At 31.2% G+C, this 18,721-nt stretch overlaps 1 protein-coding gene across 1 annotated transcript; it reads left to right on the plus strand.

Annotated features, from left to right (window-relative positions):
- The first annotated feature begins 3,789 nt into the window (after nucleotides 1–3,789).
- Nucleotides 3,790–17,064, plus strand: LOC132947311 (b(0,+)-type amino acid transporter 1). The gene is made up of 10 exons (XM_061017572.1): nucleotides 3,790–3,943; nucleotides 7,402–7,578; nucleotides 10,495–10,596; nucleotides 10,901–11,143; nucleotides 11,930–12,200; nucleotides 13,569–13,692; nucleotides 14,325–14,525; nucleotides 15,332–15,481; nucleotides 16,419–16,587; nucleotides 16,705–17,064. Exons 1-10 carry the CDS (start codon nucleotides 3,916–3,918, stop codon nucleotides 16,770–16,772), a joined length of 1,533 nt encoding a protein of 510 aa, XP_060873555.1. The 5' UTR covers nucleotides 3,790–3,915; the 3' UTR covers nucleotides 16,773–17,064.
- The last annotated feature ends 1,657 nt before the right edge of the window (nucleotides 17,065–18,721 follow it).

The following is an 18,721-nucleotide window of genomic DNA, read 5'->3' on the forward strand; positions in this document are numbered from 1 at the left end:
CACTAACTAATTTCGTTTTTTCCAAAATGATATGTTCACCTTTTCGTTTTTGAACCATGTATTTAAAAATTATGTATTTACTATACTTATTAGTAACTTATACTAACGTTACGACGTTAGTATAAATGTGGACGACGTTTATTTTGTTCAATTAATAAAAATACTTTTTGAATAGGTACACAAAAAATTATTGTTTCTTCATTTTTCATGTCTAGTGCAGAAATCAATTTTTACAGATTCAACGACTAAAAATCGTTAAAATATATATTTATATATTTTTTATGGAGAGTATAATATTATTAATGACCATACCGACGTACAGTATAAACGCTACTCGAGTATAATTATTATATTATGTTCCAAAAAATATTTAAACCATCAAACACTAAACGCGACGAAAACTGCTAAATAAATCATAAAATAAAGCATAACACCGACGGATACGGCAAGATACGGATAGGTATATAAACTGTGCAAGGATTGTAAATAATATGTATACGTAATGTGAACATGCAAACGTCAATATAGTCGAATATTGTTTAAACAAAATAATATTTAAAACAAATTTAAAATTATATTTTACATAATATAGCTATTAGCTGCACGTCAAAAATTAATATTGTTTGAAAACATTTCTGGGGGAAGTTTGAATTTGAACCCTTAAACCCCTACCCGGTATATGTGCCTCGAGTACCGATACCATATTTTCTATATAGGTAATTATTGACTTGAGTTATATTATTCTAATCTGAACAAATCTTGTAACAGGTAGGTATCCACGCTGCACTCAAAGATCACTTTTTACCCTATGTGAGTTTTGAAAGTTGTACAATAATTTACAGAGTGAAAAATGTAATAAATTTGCGTAGCACGTATATAACATACTATGAATTATGAATATAGCGTTTACGTTATGTGACAATAATAGTAATATGATTGAGTATAAATCATATAAGTCATAATACCTCTTAACTCACAAGTATAACCATTGAGTATACTCAATGGTATAATAATACAGTTTTTGATAAAAATGATTGCGAATATGACTATAGGTTGGTATTATAATTTCGCATTAGATTAAGTTAACACTTATAGCAGCATTTTCGAATTTCTACGATTTAATTATGAAAATCAATGAAAAAACAAAATCGATTTGGTCGAAATCTGATCGGCGGGTGTCGGGGTACCAACTTCACGCACGTCTGGTTTTGCGCAAACAATTTCTGTTTTTCCTTTTAGTTTTTTTTTACCCTTCCCCCTCTTAAAACAAAGTGTCGATGCCTAATTTGCTATCAGAAACCACTCTGAAGCTTAAGATCGAAACATTTTTCTACTATACAGTCTGTTCATAGTTTCACACTAAAATAAAATAATACGCATAATATTATGGTAAAATCAATTTAGTCATGGCTCCACCCAGAATCTAAAAACATTAATATGTCATTATTGATCTGAATTATTCACGCTTTTTTACCCAACAAATAAAATTTTATTGATATTTATAGAAAAAAAAACTAAAAAAATTGAAAACTTACAATGTCCGTAAACAGCTCAAAAAGCATCAAAATATTTTCGAAATTGTATGGTGTATAGAAAATGCTAATATAAACATTCAGTAAAATTTTCAAGTATCTACAGTCATTCGTTTTTTAATTACAATAAAATAAGAAAATTGTTACATAAGAAATCGAGTGAATATCAAATGTTGTAAAAATATAAATTTCAGACGCTCATAAAAATTTAATTTAAATTTCTTGCAGACATTTTTTTTTTGATAAAAGTAGACAAACTTATGAGTAATCTTTTATTACATTTTCAAATCTTAAATTTAAAAAGAAAAATTTTTATGAATTCTCAACTCAAAATATTATCTAATTTTTGTGATTTTTCCGTATTTTGTCAAAATTTGAACTTTAAATGCTTATAAATAAAAACTGTGACTAAGGATTTTTAATTTTTTTCATCTGCCTTTGAAATAATAATCTAGGAGCCTCCTATTAAATTTTCAAACTTTTTTACTCAACAGGTAAAATTTTATTGATATTTATAGAAAAAAACCAAAAAAAAAATGGAAATTGACAATGTCCGTAAACAGCTCAAAATAAGTCAAAATATAAGGAAAATGTTATGGTGTATAGGAAATGCAATTATAAACATTCAGTCAAAATTTCATGTCCCTACGGTCATTTGTTTTAGAGTTACACCAAAAACCAAAATCGATTTTCTCGAAAACAGATTTTACGTAAAAATTCCCGTTTTTCCTTAATTTTTCTCTTGTTTTTCACGTCGCTTTTGAAAACTACTGGGAAATTTTTACTTTTGACCCCCAAAGTACCAACTAGATTCACTTTCTTACCATAAAATTTACTGTTGAAGAAAATCCAAGCACTTTTACTGTCCTAAAAGGTGATGACAGACTCAAAAATAAAAAAAAAATTTAAAAAAAAACACGCATCATTGTAAAATCAATACATTCATTGCTTCGCTCAGAATCTAAAATATATATCCACAACCCCGTAATATATACTAATACCATAATATGTCCATATATTATCAAATAAGAAACAATGAAAAGAGAAATCTTTAATGTCTAAGATTGTACAGCGAAAAGAGAACTAAAAATATTTATTTACCTATAGAGCTGGTACATTATAATAGTCTTAAATGTCCCAATATTGATCAGGGGTAGCAATGACATAATATATTGCTCCAGAGCGGCACATAGTATAACCATTAATCCGGGCCTGAGTTTCTGGAGGTCACGTCGCGATCGCTGTGAGTATTGTAGCCAGGGTCGCAGAACAAATATAACTATATGGATGCTTTAAAATCGGTGTCCTTCAGATATCGTTGATATAATTTAGCTGACAACATAAACCGTTGAATCATCGTATGGGGCTGTACAGCGATCCGCGCTACAGTCGATACTTGGATTATTGGAGCAGTAATGACACGCACGCGCACTAACTAAAAGCCGCTACAGTATTATGTATATAATATATATATATATTATACATCGCACAAGATGCGACTCTACGGCAGTGGTGAAACCAAGACCATTTTGTGGGGGTGATTTCATATGTTTTGTCACAAGCGGTAAAAAAAACCAAAATTTGCCTTATTCTTATGACATTTTTTATAATCATATGCATCGATGTATCACGATTATATCGTGCTATATTATTATCGAAGTTCGCTGGATAATCTCAAACACATAAGAAGCGTGAGACACTAAAATCTTTATTGCGATGTTTTTACCTCTAAAGTTTACAGGACATGTCTCGACTATTAATGGCGATAGAAACATGATAAATATTATAATATAATATTATCATCCACATAAATTCCCGTAGTTACTCCACGGCCATACGATATAACATTGGTGCTACCCACTCGATGCGAAGAGACTGATGCGCACCGGAGACGGACTCTGGAGAAATGAGCGTTTTTCATATTTCAATTATATCACGCGCGGGACAACAATGTGATAATGATAATGATGATGATGATAATAATAATAATAATAATAATATCTATTATGAATTCATATTATTATCGTAATGGCAGACTGTCTAGTCGCGTGCGGTCGGTGGGTGGTGTGCGGGTGGAACTCGCGCGATGTCTAGCGGACGCCGAGCGCGGCGCATGTGTCGATAAAACGGCGTTTTGCCGCCCAAATGGAAAAACGAGTGAGAGGAAATCCGGCGGAAAAAATGCCGCCGCCGCCGCCGCTGACGTTACGCCGCCGTTTACGTACACGGCGGCGCGCTCGACACGCTGCGGGCGGCGGCGGTTACGGCTGTAATAACAATATTACACGCGCTGGGTCGCCCCTCAGTCTGCTGCCCAGTGTGTCATGTCTGGTCGCGCAATAAACGCCGAGTCGACCACTGTCGCTTGCACGTCCGACTTGAAATGCTACGAAACCTGCAAACGTCACATGGTTAGTATGAAAAAAAAAATCTTTAAAAATCCATCATTACGAAAACCCGTCAAAAAATTTTTTTTAACGAAAAATCTAATGCCGCGCCACGTCCACGCCACCCACGCCCCCGCGTTTTCGTCGTCTGTATAACGTTTTCAAAGTCCACGCGAAATAATATAGGTACGTTTAACATGATATACCTGTATGATATTATCGCAAGTATTTCGTATCTTGGGCAACAAAAAAAAAAAAAATCGTAGGTATTACAGAGAAATTTGTTAAAATACAAAATTAAATACATTTTGTCCTCGAAAATGTTTCGTTAAATGGAAGTTTCACTACAACTGTATTATCTTTTTTAATCATTACCATGTTGTATATTATACATCAATTATTGTACTTCATTATAATATTAGGACGTGTAATAATACCGTTTGTCGGTTGTGTTAATGAAATACATACATGTGTAAATAAAATCATAACAATTAACAGAAGTGTGCCGATTCACCGGTATATTATATGCGACGTTTTCACATAGCCACTTTATATAGTTTATACCTTAATATTATATATTATGTGCATATTATATTTATAAAGTACCTAGCTACGTTACGACATTAATTTATATATTATTATAATAATATTAACTGTTACAATACATAATATTATAGTGATGGACGTTTCGATTTCGAACAAATTAATATTATTTGATTATTTTGATTATATTTTTAGCATAACTCATATAGCGCAATCGATTCATCATTGCATACGAGTACCTTTTAAATATTATTCATATTACATTAAAACAAAAATAACATATAGTAACTTTTAGTAGCTAGTAGTTGTAGACAATAGCACTTAGCAGTAGTATATTAGTATTAGTAGTTGTAGCTAGTCCAAACTATTTGGTGCAACTATAAAACATCCCTCCCGAGTCCAGGCACCAAACAATATAATAATAAATATTAATGAAGAATATAATACTGTTCAATATGACGAAAAAATCTTTTTCCCTAATTCCGCGTGGCGATGTAGAACACAGAATGATTTTTTTTAATTTTAATTCGCAGTCGTATATCCGGCTATGTATTAGTTCATTCTAAAGGGTATAAAACATTTTAATTACGACAAAAATATGCATAAGTACATCCTTAAAAGTTCAAAAAAAAAAAAATCCAAAATAAAATAAAATAACGTCCGGATGTTTCCAGTGGGTTAACGAAAAAAAATATCACCCCGTGCGTACTATTATGATTATATTATATTATAATATAATATAATACACTCTATGAAATATGCATCATACGCGTTACTTATTCCGTGTGTATAGGTACAGAATTATAATGTTATCGTGACGTTATGTGTGTACAGTGCAAGCCTTTCAAAAAAAAAATGTAAACGCGAATATAAATACATTCTAAGAACATATATTTTAAATATAATATTATATAATATTAAAATTGCACAGACTGTAGAAGCCTTTTACGGAATAACCTCGGTATACGTGCGCAGGGGAGGTATGACACTATAAATGTATGCTCCTAGACGGTTGATTCTGAGACTTTTAGACGTCGGGTAAACGAAATCCCGTTGATCGAAAAATATGTAGAGGCACGCAAAGGATAAAATATTATGACATATGCAGTAATAATGTTGATTGGTGACTGATGAATAAATAATTATTCGCCACTGCGCTGTGCCATTAAGAGTCGTCGAGCACATGTAATAATCATTGTTTTATAGGTACCTATGCCTACCTAGCGTACACTATATATACTATATATAGTGTATAATGTATACGCTCAACATTATATATTATTATTATTATTATTATTATTATTACAAGTCTTTAGAATATAGTCTATAAAGTCGTAATATATTATATGAAAGATGCGCTCGAACGAATTGCACGAGTAAAAACATCCGGACCGTCGTATTGTATTACTCGTGAATATAACAATATACTAGGTAGCTGGTACCTACCCATTAATGCAATTATTATAATATAGAGTTGGACCGCCTTAATTAAATTCCGTTAAGCCATCCGCGTTCCTTATCATTATTTTAATCCGCATACTCTTCAATCCTCGGATTTTAGTTTGACGCAACAATATGATTATCCTTTGTTGTTGTTGATTTTTTTTATGTAATACATTTTTATCAATGTTATAAAAAAAATGTTTTGCAATACAATTTTAACAATACGTTTACATAAAGTAATCTTACACTATACAGAAGAACTTAAAAGTTTTATTTTTGATGTTTCGCTTTTTTTCAGTCAAAAGTTTAAAATATTTTCCAGCAAAGTTAGACAACACAAGTGTAATATTCTTAATATTATAATATGTTTAATTTAAATTCATGTTAGAATTTTTAACGCAATTTCACCTACATAAAGTATAGCGTATACTGTTGTTTTATTATCATGTAATTTTGTACACGTTTTGTCATGCAGTGAAAAAATATTATTCAAAGAAATATAATATTGTAACGAAACGGTACCTCTCATTGAAGTTTAGTATACTAAGACCTAAAGAATTAATTTACATATTATTATATAATTATAATAAATTCTCAAAAATGTATTAAATGCCAAGAAATAATACTGAGGTGCGTATAACTTTATCGATCTTATACGAATTATATTTTCAAGTAGGTACGAAGATGATAAATGTAAAAACACTGTCTTACATGCCTATAGAGCAATAGAGCCAAACCTATATGCATCGTAATCCAGAACGTCGAAACGATGTTTTCTCATTAATGCACAGCGGTTCATAAACCGTTGGCATTTCATCAAACACCTGCAAAATACGATCGCTCGACGTACCATTGCACGAAAAAAAATAAATAGCTACCAACTCACTATACATAATACTATATGCGGTAATAGTTGTGCCTCCCTACATTTTTTTTTTATTCAATATTCGTTTTATTGAACTTACATGATATACGGAGGGTTAGGCAAGGCTACATTCAGCTGGTACCTAAATATCTATATAGATACGTTTCCGAGTGCGTTGTACGCCAAGTGTCATTTCACAATAAACTATATTGTGTACCGACGATATCCGTGCCCGGGCGTTATTGACACTAATGGAAATATTGGAAGGAAGCATTTGAATTTATCATTCCATACCTACCACCTACATTCCGATGGCATTCAATATCCACGCGATAATCGCGATCGAACGACGAGTGAAAGGAAAACATTTAAAGCAATCGACCACTTTGCGTTATCCGTTTGCCATTTTCCATCCTCGTATAACTATATTATTATACCTATACACATTACTATTATTATTATTATTATTATTATTATTCTCTGTTATATCGTCTGTATAATACACGTACAACGAGGATATTATAATAATATTATATCGTATTGAAATAAACAAAAACGTCGCCGACGACAAAAAAAATAATTGCGTTCGGCATATTCACGAGTTGTCTCATCCATGCATTATGTCTTATAGGGTTCAACAACAACAACGACACGAACGATGATGACGGTGGCGACGGAGATGGCGAAACTGCTGGCAACGGAAAAAACATGTTGGCGCGGAAGCTATCAACTAAGGGAGACACTCTTTACCTCGAGAGACGGGTGGGACTCTTCAGTGGGGTGGCTCTAATTGTGGGCACGATGATCGGTAAGCAATAGTAAACCAATATAATAATACCACTACAATTTTTTTTTCTAATCCTTTAAAAGTTCGTTAAAATATATTTGTTGTAGTTAACTGACACCTCTTGGCCAGGGTTCACCAATTGGGTGGCCCACGGACGTATTTTATGTGACCCACAGACAAGAACTTTATTTTTTAAATTATAATTTTCATGGTGAATTAAATGAGGTTTTGATTACATTTTTTATTTTGCTTTTACTTTCTTTGTTTAAACAAATATGCACATTGGATTTTGGTGGCCCGAAAACTTTTCCCGAATATTTTGAATCACCTGCTCCAGCCCATGCTTTGTTTAACATACATCGTATCAGTTTGACTGCATTACAATATTATATTAAAATAACAATGTACAGAATGATACGCCAAGCATGCTCACCCCCTTTTTTTATCCAGTTATTTAAAATCTGACTGCTTGAATTTTTGAATATTCTTAAGCTTAACTATTATATTTTCAAATAATTGAGATATTTTGTACTACTTAAAGAGTGTCCTGTGGAGATACAAACTTTTGTTCTTAAATAACAATTTCCTTAATTAGTAGTATTACTAAAAGTTTTGACGTATCAAAATCAAAATTTGCGTTTTTGAGGTACTTATTTAAATTTGTGTGCTAATGATAATATATCTATGATAACGGGTTTGGGATGTATGGATGCTTTCACGATTTAAAAATGTTAGCAATTAATATTAATTTGTAAAATTGGTCCAAGTATAATAAAAATTAAATACTAGATCGAATAGGTATTAGTGCATTACCTACATGTATTTTATATTTTGTGTAGGTAATTAAAAATACTAAAAATCAGAATTTCAATTAATTAATTATTTAAGGAAATAATGGGGGTGGGCAACTGTTTGCAATTTGGTGAATTACTCTTCATAATAATAACATTTCTATGTTAAGTCAAAATTTCTTCACTCAACTACTTCATAAAATAAAAAATAAAATACTAGTTAGATTATCTGCTTAGTACTGAACAGTTTCAACAAGGTGGAGAACCTCCTGATTCACGAATGCTTATTATTATTTATTATAATCTATGACGGACGACGATTTAAAGATAACAATATAATATACTATAGCTAGGTACAAGTAGTCGAATATTTATGATTTTCTAATATACGATTCCTATATAACATATTTTAGTCGATAATAATTCCAACTGTGCCTAGTATGGTATATACATTAATTTATGAGTAATGAGTATATATTATGTGTATGGCGTAAGTCAATTTAACCAGCTACAAGCTTATGTACAAAATTGTATACAATTTAATGAAAAATTTAATTAATTTTTATTCAGATGTAGTTAAAATGTATGAATATTTTTGTAAATCGCACTGCTGTAGGTGCACTGTGCAGCACTGCAAATTGTTGTGACGTTAAATTAATTTGATGTCACGACTCCCGACATAGACTACATATGCAGTATGATGTATAGATTTATGCTATTATATTATAGTAAAAGAGCTTCTGGCTTTAGATTACATTATAATAATAATAATAATAATATATACAGTTTGGTAATTACTTTTAGATTTTAAATTGAAATTCTGTGCGGTTATAAGTTATAACTGACATGCTATTAAAAGTTTTCAATTACCTACTTACAATATAGGTGCACTTGTTAACGGTCAACCAAGATTGGCTGTTATAATAATAAATATTAATAATAATATATTGGTTTTATTAACGCGTTTACTCTGTAAAACGCTTTTTGCATTTAATGTATTATTATTTTTTAGTCGCAAATACCGACGAATGATAATAACACAATAATTATTATGTATATTGTTTATAATAATTATATTATTATTATTTTTATTATTATTATTATTATTATTGTAATTATAGTAGAAAGGAAATCTCGTTATCCGTTTTCATGGAGCCCTTCCTGAAATTAATTAGATTACTAATCGGCAAAATACTACGATCCAGAAACTAGAAATTTCACGGAAACGTTTTTGACTGAAAAATTAAAATACGAGTATACAGCAGGAAATGCGTATAATATATTATATTACATTTTACATATTACATTTAAGAGGACGTGCGCATGTGTTGTCTCCGTCTTACAAGTGCGTAACATACCAAATTCTACACTCAGCAGAACACGTGTAGCTCCGTTAGTTTAAATATTAGAGTGAATTTACCTCCTATAAAATCTATAGGTAAGATTATTACTTCGGCAACCTCTTAGGTTTTTTATTATATTTTAATTTTAAAGCGAGTTATGAGTATTTTAAAATTGTAAATTGTTTGTACATCTTAAAGTAGGTACTCGTAACTCACTTGAAAATCAAAATGTAATAAAAAGCCCACGAGGTTGACTGGATAGTAATCTTACCTTTAGATTTTATAAGAGATCAATTCATTCTAATTTTTTTAATTAACGGAGCTACACGTGTTCTGCTGAGCGTAAAATTTGCTATTTTACGCATTTGTAAGACAGAGACAACACATGCTGGTATCACATCTTGATCGTATACAGCATCAATAATAAATTAACCCAATTAAAAACTTCTTAATATATTATTATTATTATTTGCGTGCACAATATGCGTATAACTGTAGTTAGTACATTTTATAATATAGTATATTGTTATACTGTATAATATACAATAATATTTTATTCCATGCCATCTCAGAAATACAAAACAAATTAAAAATTAAATCATTCTTTTTTTTCTATAAAGTACATATTGTATTTCGTGCATCCGCGTACATGATAATATGATATCATCATTAATTTTTTCAAATTATTGTGACGTTGAATAAACATCGATAACAGTTAAAAGAATGGTTATTAATTATTATCAGATATTGATTAATAAATTGATAAACGCATTTACTATCAATATTTTGTCGTTAATATACAGGTTCTGGAATATTCGTTTCTCCTACTGGACTGCTGATCAGAACTGGGTCAATAGGCCTGAGTTTTGTCATATGGGCAGCATGTGGTGCCATGTCACTGTTGGGTACGTTCGTATTATCTAAATTAAGTTTCTATGCCTGAGTAACAAAAAAAAAAAAAATAGTAAAAAACAACTGTCGCTTTTCATCTATTTTTAAAACTAAACATTTCAACAAGTATTTTTACCCGAACACGTTCGTCATTCGTCACACTATTTTCGGAAATATAATAATTGAAACGGAAGTATGCAATCGATGCCAGCATACACGATTGTTTTAACTTTTGAGTGTCCTTAAAAGGATTTTAAAAAAAATCAAAAACTTTTATTATAAAATTGTATTATATTTTCGAATTTCATTCGCCCACAGGAGCTTTAGCGTACGCGGAACTGGGTACGATGAACCCCAGTTCTGGCGCCGAATACGCCTACCTAATGGACGCCTTTGGACCAATGCCTGCGTTTCTGTTTTCTTGGATATCCACATTGATACTCAAACCGTCACAGGTGGCTATAATATGTCTGAGTTTCGCCAAATATGCTGTCGAGGCATTTGTCGACGAATGTGGTTCTTCAGATTTTGTAGTGAAGATCGTCGCGGTGCTGTCTATTTGTGAGTTCAAGCCAAATGTAACCTATCCTCGTTGTTTACTAATTAGTTTGTTTCTACGATAACATATTTGACTTTTCTCGATACCCGTTTCTCGTCGACGTTTACACAATTTTCACGAGCCGATTTTTTAAATAAAATAGCATAATACGCTATTGAGCCGATACTTAAAATACTCTAATACAATAAAATTACATCGAATTTGTAACATTCCTAACATTATGATTTAGAATTTAGATGCTTAATGAGTTAAAATTATTAAAAAATCTCCATGCACTATTAATGCCACTTATTGTAGTTTTTGAATTTTTTCTAATGCTCCGTTAAACATAGACCTTACCTAGGTACTTAAAAGTTCTACAATTCTGCACTATAGTTAGTATTGTATTGTAATATTTTTATCAATGGTATCTTATAAATTATAATAGTATAATGGTAAAACTAAAATAATTATGTACATTTTAAGTTTCCATCTTGGAGATCATACTCGAATGTTTAAGTTTCTCCAACTTCCAAGTAATAATGCAATATCACTAATTGATAAAAAAAAAAATCTATAACACAAGGCTGTGGGTGGTAAGGGTTTAGTGCATGACGAGTATGATGTGTACCGATGATGGTGTATAATATTGTACCTATCGTTTTTCAAAATATTATTCATCGGTCTCGAGACGTATCCGTTAAACGTTGACTTTCATCCGTTTATAATTTTATTACATTTTGAAAAGCACAAGATAAAAATTGTCACGCGACTTTAAAACAAATTATTCATGTTATTTGTTTGTCCAGTGATCATCACTTACATAAACTGCTACAGCGTAAACTTGGCCACCGGAGTGCAAAACGCGTTTACGGCTGCGAAGCTGGTAGCTGTTTTCGTGGTGGTCGCCGGGGGTGTGTACAAGATCATCCAGGGACGTACTGAACACTTTCGGAATTATTTTGAAAACACGACCACAAGTATGGGTGACGTGGCAACGGCGTTTTACTCGGGACTGTGGGCGTACGATGGTTGGAACAATCTCAATTACGTCACCGAAGAAATAAAAAACCCTTCAAAGTAATAATAATATTATACAATAATAGCAGGTACCTTTACACGTCGACACCGGCCAAATAAAATAATATATTTGCCATGACACAGTATTATAACATATAACGTAAACCTCAACGTAGATGTAATTATTAATCAGTAACTAATAATTACAACAGTACCCAGGCTTGGCTCCCGGGAAAGACCCCCCCCTCAAATATTTCTCTGGTACCGACCTTGATAGTACTTATATATACAACTGCATACATACATTAAATATATTAACATAAATATTATATTATATTATAGTAGGAAAATAAGATAAGGTAATTTATTTTTATTAGGTACCTACCAAGTACACTTATGATAATTTATTGATAAGAATCTAATAGTTTATGCAATGTTAAATTGTTTTATATAAGACCATGCATGGTCGTGATAAACGTAGCCAGAAGGTGGTCGGGTTTAATTACAACAGCTTTGAAGTTCGAAATAAATTAGTTAAATGTTAATTCAAACTTTAACTTCAACTATAAACTTTAATTAAGATCCAGAAGTAATAAATGCATATTATAATGAATTTACATGGTTGTGTGTAGCTGAACTATGATTGTATCGTTTTTAGTAACTGTGTGATGAATACCAGAATACCTAAGTCGATGTGATTTGAATTCTTTTTTGGACATTTATAAGTAGCAACTTGAATACCTATATAATAACTAATAGTTAATAGTTATAATATAATATATAGCCTGTTTGATCTTCGCCAATTTACGTTTAGCACACCTTAGATACCACTTGAGGACATTTGTCGCAGTAAAGGTATTTTTTCACTTGAGGGATCACAAACGCGGACCACAAACTAAGATTGCGTTCGCGTTATCTTGGTTTATTCTAGACGATTCTACGTTGCTATCTAGAATTTTATAATTAAATATTTCATTATTTAACATTTAGCCGTCTTCAATATTTTAAAGTGCTGAAGTTCACAAGTGCACGTGTATTTATGGTTTTTAAAAATTATTATACTGGATACAATTGATACGGATATTATCTTGAAATTATTTTACTAAAAGAAGAAGATGATGAGGTTTTGCTCTGATATTTCAGATATTTGTCATAAGAAAAAAGAAAAGATCACGATCCATTATTTACAAAAAGAAGTACCATAAGTTATCATAAAATACTTATCAACACACAACGGCCATTTCGGCTTTAACACTTTCATTATTGTTGTTGACTATTTTTATATTATGATAAATTATTATTACCTATTGCAAATTCTTGAGTTCTATGAACTTTTATAGATACTAATTTAATATAATATAATAATATAATATACTATGTTAATCTATGTGTGAACGATATAATATCACTCCATTTTGTAATTTTAAGGAACATTCCAAAAGCGATATACATTAGCATACCATTGGTGACGATGTGTTACTTGTTGGTGAACGTGGCGTACCTCACCATTATGTCACCTGACGAAATAGTACGAAACGAAGCTGTTGCTGTGGTCAGTATAAACACATACACACACACAAACACAAACACACACATAATACATGATGACAACTTCTACTTTGAAATAAGAACATTTTTCCGATGGTTTTTTATTAGTACCATTTAAGATATTTAAGAACTTTAAGTATGTATAAAGTCTAAACGTGTATAGTAAAAAAAGTTACTAACACTCGGAATATTCACTTCTCATGTAATACGTTTGTCTATAGGTTTCAAAAAGTTATAACGGAAAATAATAAAAAAAAAAATAAACGAAATCAAAAAACGAAAATAATCTAATATCATTAAACTTAATATATCATTAATCATAATAAATGATTAAAAATAAGCAATAAACGTAACATAAATAAATTTCAAATAACGTTTTTCGAGATAACGTTTGTGCTTTGTTTACGTTGAACTTAACATTACTATTGTTTTTAAATCTTATGATGATAACCAATGCTTATGCGCACAGACGTGTTAAGAGTTTACTTGATTGGTGTAAAAAATATTCAATGTGCTTATAGTGCTTATAGTGCCTACTTTAATTGAACGCCCTCCCCTCCTTCTGTCTGTTCGCCTTATAATTATTATTATACCTATAATATTATAATACATCGAAACGTTGTGTTTTATTATTAGACTTTCGGAATCAGAGCACTGGGCTCCATTGCCTGGGTGATACCGCTGTCAATCACTATATCCACTTTCGGATCGGCCAACGGCACATTGTTCGCCGCTGGAAGACTATGTTTCGCAGCCAGCCGCGAAGGACACCTGATGCACGTTCTGTCGTACATTCACATAAAAAAGCTCACTCCCATGCCAAGCATCATATTTCACGTAAGTGACTGAGTGACGGTACAGATTTTGGGGTATGCATGCGTCCGATTTCACGAATAGGCTGTTTTTAATATTACCATCGCGCAACGTACCGTTGTGTAATAGTGCAGGTGATCAGCGGTACCGAATTTGTTTTCATATCGTTTTTTAAAATGTAATACAGTAAAATGCTTTTAAAAAAATATTAATGATTCGGTATTTTTTTAACACAATATCAGTGAAAATTTAACGATATTTGAAATTAAATAGTCGCCCTTCATTAGTACGTAGGTACTGTATACCTACGTTAAAGTAAAATGCATCTCGGAAAAGAAGAATGCGACAAAACTCAAACAGCGCGCAACAGCGTTTTTGCTGATAGCATGTCGGCCGCAGTTTTGCATAATTGACGTTTGCGACAATCGACTTATTTTCTTATCACTCTTCCCGCTCGAAATTCTCAGGCCTGCCTTCGAATAAATCCGAGAATGTATACGTAATATTAAATCACCGTCGCTCGTTCGTTCCTCGTATTGTATTTTTTTATGATCTTTTGACGCTATATAATTTTACCCTATTTTATTATGTCCTCGTTCCAGTGGCGGATCCAGGGGGAGGGCAAAGGGCGCATTTGCCCCCCCCCCCCAAATCACCGTAGTTTCCCTTTGTTTTACACTGTATTTAGCCAATTTTGTAGCAAATGTATGTACTTTTCGTACTTTTGTCCCCTCCATGTCCCCCACCTCCCGAAATTAAGCCCTGGATTCGCCAATGCCTCGTTCGGCGTCGTGTTACCAAATGAGATGTTGCCCACTATTTGATTTTAGTCGATCATAACAATTGTGATGGTGGCCTCTGGTACGATCAACTCTCTAATAGACTTCTTCAGTTTCACGGCGTGGATATTCTACGGAAGTGCCATGTTAGCGTTGCTAGTGATGCGCTACACAAGACCCGACGTGCCGAGACCATATAAAGTGAGTACACATACCTAATATTTAATTATAATATTAAAAATTATAAATAAAAACGACTAACTGACGGCAACACGAAGACTTTAGTTCAATATATTATTTATGCATGGCTAACAATATGATGATATTCTACCGAAATAATTCGGGTGACTAAAGGGTATAGGTTAGGTTTGGACTATTCAATTATAAATGTATAGTGACTTATTACCAGATTTTTATTTTATCGATTTTTATTATAAATAATAAATTGTGAATGTTCTTTATCATAATAATAAATTATAAAATTTGTATAATTCAATGAACTGGTGAAATTGCCAACCGAGGTAAAATTCAAGGGGGGGATTGACAATCCTAACCATTCTAATATATCAAATGTCTGCTTACCAAATCTGAGAAGGAATAACAAAAAAAATTGTGAATACCTATATCAAAAAAAAAAAATTTTGGAGGTTAATATTTAGTTAGTATATAGTTACCATTGTACCAATACTATATAATTTGCCAACGAATAACTAATTGCGTTAAAAATATTAGACACGATACATAAATCAAACAGAAGGTATTTTGAGTTGCCTTTTTAATAATGACACAGTCGAACGTGGTTAACTCGAACTTCTTTAACTCAAAATCGTCGATACCCTGAACTTTCCCCCCGGTTCTTACAATATCCGATGGTTGAATTATCCTTGGATAACTCGAATTCTTCGATATACTTCAACTTCGAGTTAACCACGTTCGACTGTGAAAATCGAATTGGCCAGAATTATGAGTATAGTTTTTGACGTTCCTTGAACTAGAACATTATTTTTTTCGGTGGAATCTACATTAGTGGCAGGTGGGTAAAACGCATATAGAACAAATACCAAAGTACCCAATAAGTAATATTTCATAAACAGACATACCTATAACTTACTAATGGAAATATGTTTTATTTTTTCAGGTCCCCATAATCATTCCGTTAATCATATTTGTTATTTCCCTTTATTTGGTGGTAGCGCCCATAATAGATAAACCTCAGATCGAATATCTGTATTCGGTGATGTTTATGATAGCTGGGATGATATTTTACGTGCCGTTCGTACGCCTGGGATACAAATTCCGCATAATCGGTGAGCGTCATTCCAAGTGTGCACTGACTGTGGCAGCTCAGACACGACAGTGTTATATCATTATTATTCCGTATACACATCTTCATTGATTCGAATTTTTTCTTATATATTATATAGATCGGTGGACGGTCATTATACAGTTGCTGTTGCAGGTAGCGCCCACTAAATTAGTGCTGCCAGAATAAAGTTGAATAATAGCAGTCAAGTCTTCCATTAATTGCATATCCAGTTATCAAAATAGACAATACAGTATAATATATCAGTTGTACTGTATATTATTATATTATAGAGTTACACAAATCTAAGCAATTTGTAAAAACGTCATTAAACAGTGGTTTTTATTATTTTATATTTTGTTAGAGATTATTATATTACTACCTAGTTAAATATGCTGTATACATATATAGTATTATATTGTATCGTTCACCGCAAAATACATTATAATATGTTTGATGATTATACCTATGTTAATAAAGAGTTGTTTGGTTATTTCCTACCATTTAATATCTATTCTTAATTTCTTCATATACATAAAATATTATATTATATATTCGATCCGAAAATAGTACCTATAAAAAAGAATACAATTTTTGATAAATAAAATAAAAATAATGTCGATCATTTTTTTTTTATTTACAGTAAGAACAATATTTATGAGAATGTTTGTATTACATTTTTTAATCGTACTTTTTTGGTATAAAAATTTAAAATTGTTAAGTTTTTAGCTAAAATATAACATAATATTGTCGCAAACTGTAGGTATTACATTTTTTTATCGATTATTCTGAAAAGTATTCAGAGAAACCTTACCTCAAAATTGAGAATCGAAGCTTTTTTACTGCTCCTCAAGGTAACGTCAGAGGGCATAAAAAAACACATCATTATGACAAAATATACACTCAATACTCATCGATCCTCTCAGAATCTATAATACGAATAAATATGAAAATAACATAATATACCTAACAATCAAATTAAGTTCTTACTGATGTATTTCGTGATAGTGACCTATATCACCACTTTTAGATGCTGTTTCAGATAATATATTTTCTTATTTAATTGTAATTATTATTAATTATTTAATGGCATATTAAATATTATTCATATTTATTTCATATTAAGCTCAATTAACGGGCTACAGTACATGCATTATAATTTAGATGATATATTAATACATTGAACATAATATTATATACATTGTTTAAATGTCTAACTCATATTTTAGGCTTACAAATAATTACAAGGAATTAAAATAATCTTATGTTAAGATAGACGATGAGACGTACCTACCTATAGAGTTTAGCAGATAGGTAACTAAAATTACTGAAAAACAATTCAAGTTTAATACAAATATTTCTGTCACGAAAATTAAGTTAATTAATGGTATATGCGAATATTTTGATACGATAACATTAATCTTCGGTGTGTTGTATGGAACGGATGAAAATTACGCAATAAGATGACAGTAACGCGCGAAGAGACTATTATGGTCTTAAAAATAGTATATATAATATATATAATGGAAAATGTGGAATTCCGGGCAGTGTACAAAATTCTCAGGCAATTTTATCCTGCCCTGAAATTTGAACCACGAATACTATCAAATCATTTTTTATGCAATATTTTTTTTTATTAAATGCATTATTACAGTTATCAGTAGTCTGTTCTAATGCCTATTACAAGCTGAAGAGATTGTATATTTGAACGCGCTAATCCTCAGAATTTACGTGACCGATTTCAATAAAAGTTAAATCAATAGATCGATTGAGACTCAGATAGTGTTTTAAGCGTATTCTTTCAACCAATATAGAGTGGCTCACACACAAATTTTGTTTTAGATCACGAAAATCAAATAATTTGTCTGTACATATCATATGTATATTGTTATGATTGCCATTGGTTATAGAAATAAAACTAAATAAAAAATTGGTATAAACTTTCAAACGCACTATTCGTTGTTATGAGATCTTTTTTAAATAAAATAAAATAATATTAAATTTATTTTTTGTTATTCCAAATTACAACGAAATGCATGTCTTATTGTTTGTAGCTTACATACTCAAAAACTATTCAACCGATATCGAAAAAAGTTTCAGATATTGTTCTTGAGATATCAGAAATATTTAGAGAGTAT

Source organism: Metopolophium dirhodum, chromosome 6 (genome assembly GCF_019925205.1).
Source record: "Metopolophium dirhodum isolate CAU chromosome 6, ASM1992520v1, whole genome shotgun sequence".
NCBI classification, from domain to species: Eukaryota; Metazoa; Arthropoda; class Insecta; order Hemiptera; family Aphididae; genus Metopolophium; species Metopolophium dirhodum.

Excerpts from the sequence above, each read along its gene's own strand:
- LOC132947311 (XM_061017572.1), top strand. The coding sequence starts at position 3,916 with ATGCTACGAAACCTGCAAACGTCACATG. Across the intron at positions 3,944-7,401 it reads AAACCTGCAAACGTCACATG|GGTTCAACAACAACAACGAC; the intron begins GTTAGTATGAAA and ends TATGTCTTATAG. Across the intron at positions 13,693-14,324 it reads GAAACGAAGCTGTTGCTGTG|ACTTTCGGAATCAGAGCACT; the intron begins GTCAGTATAAAC and ends TTTTATTATTAG.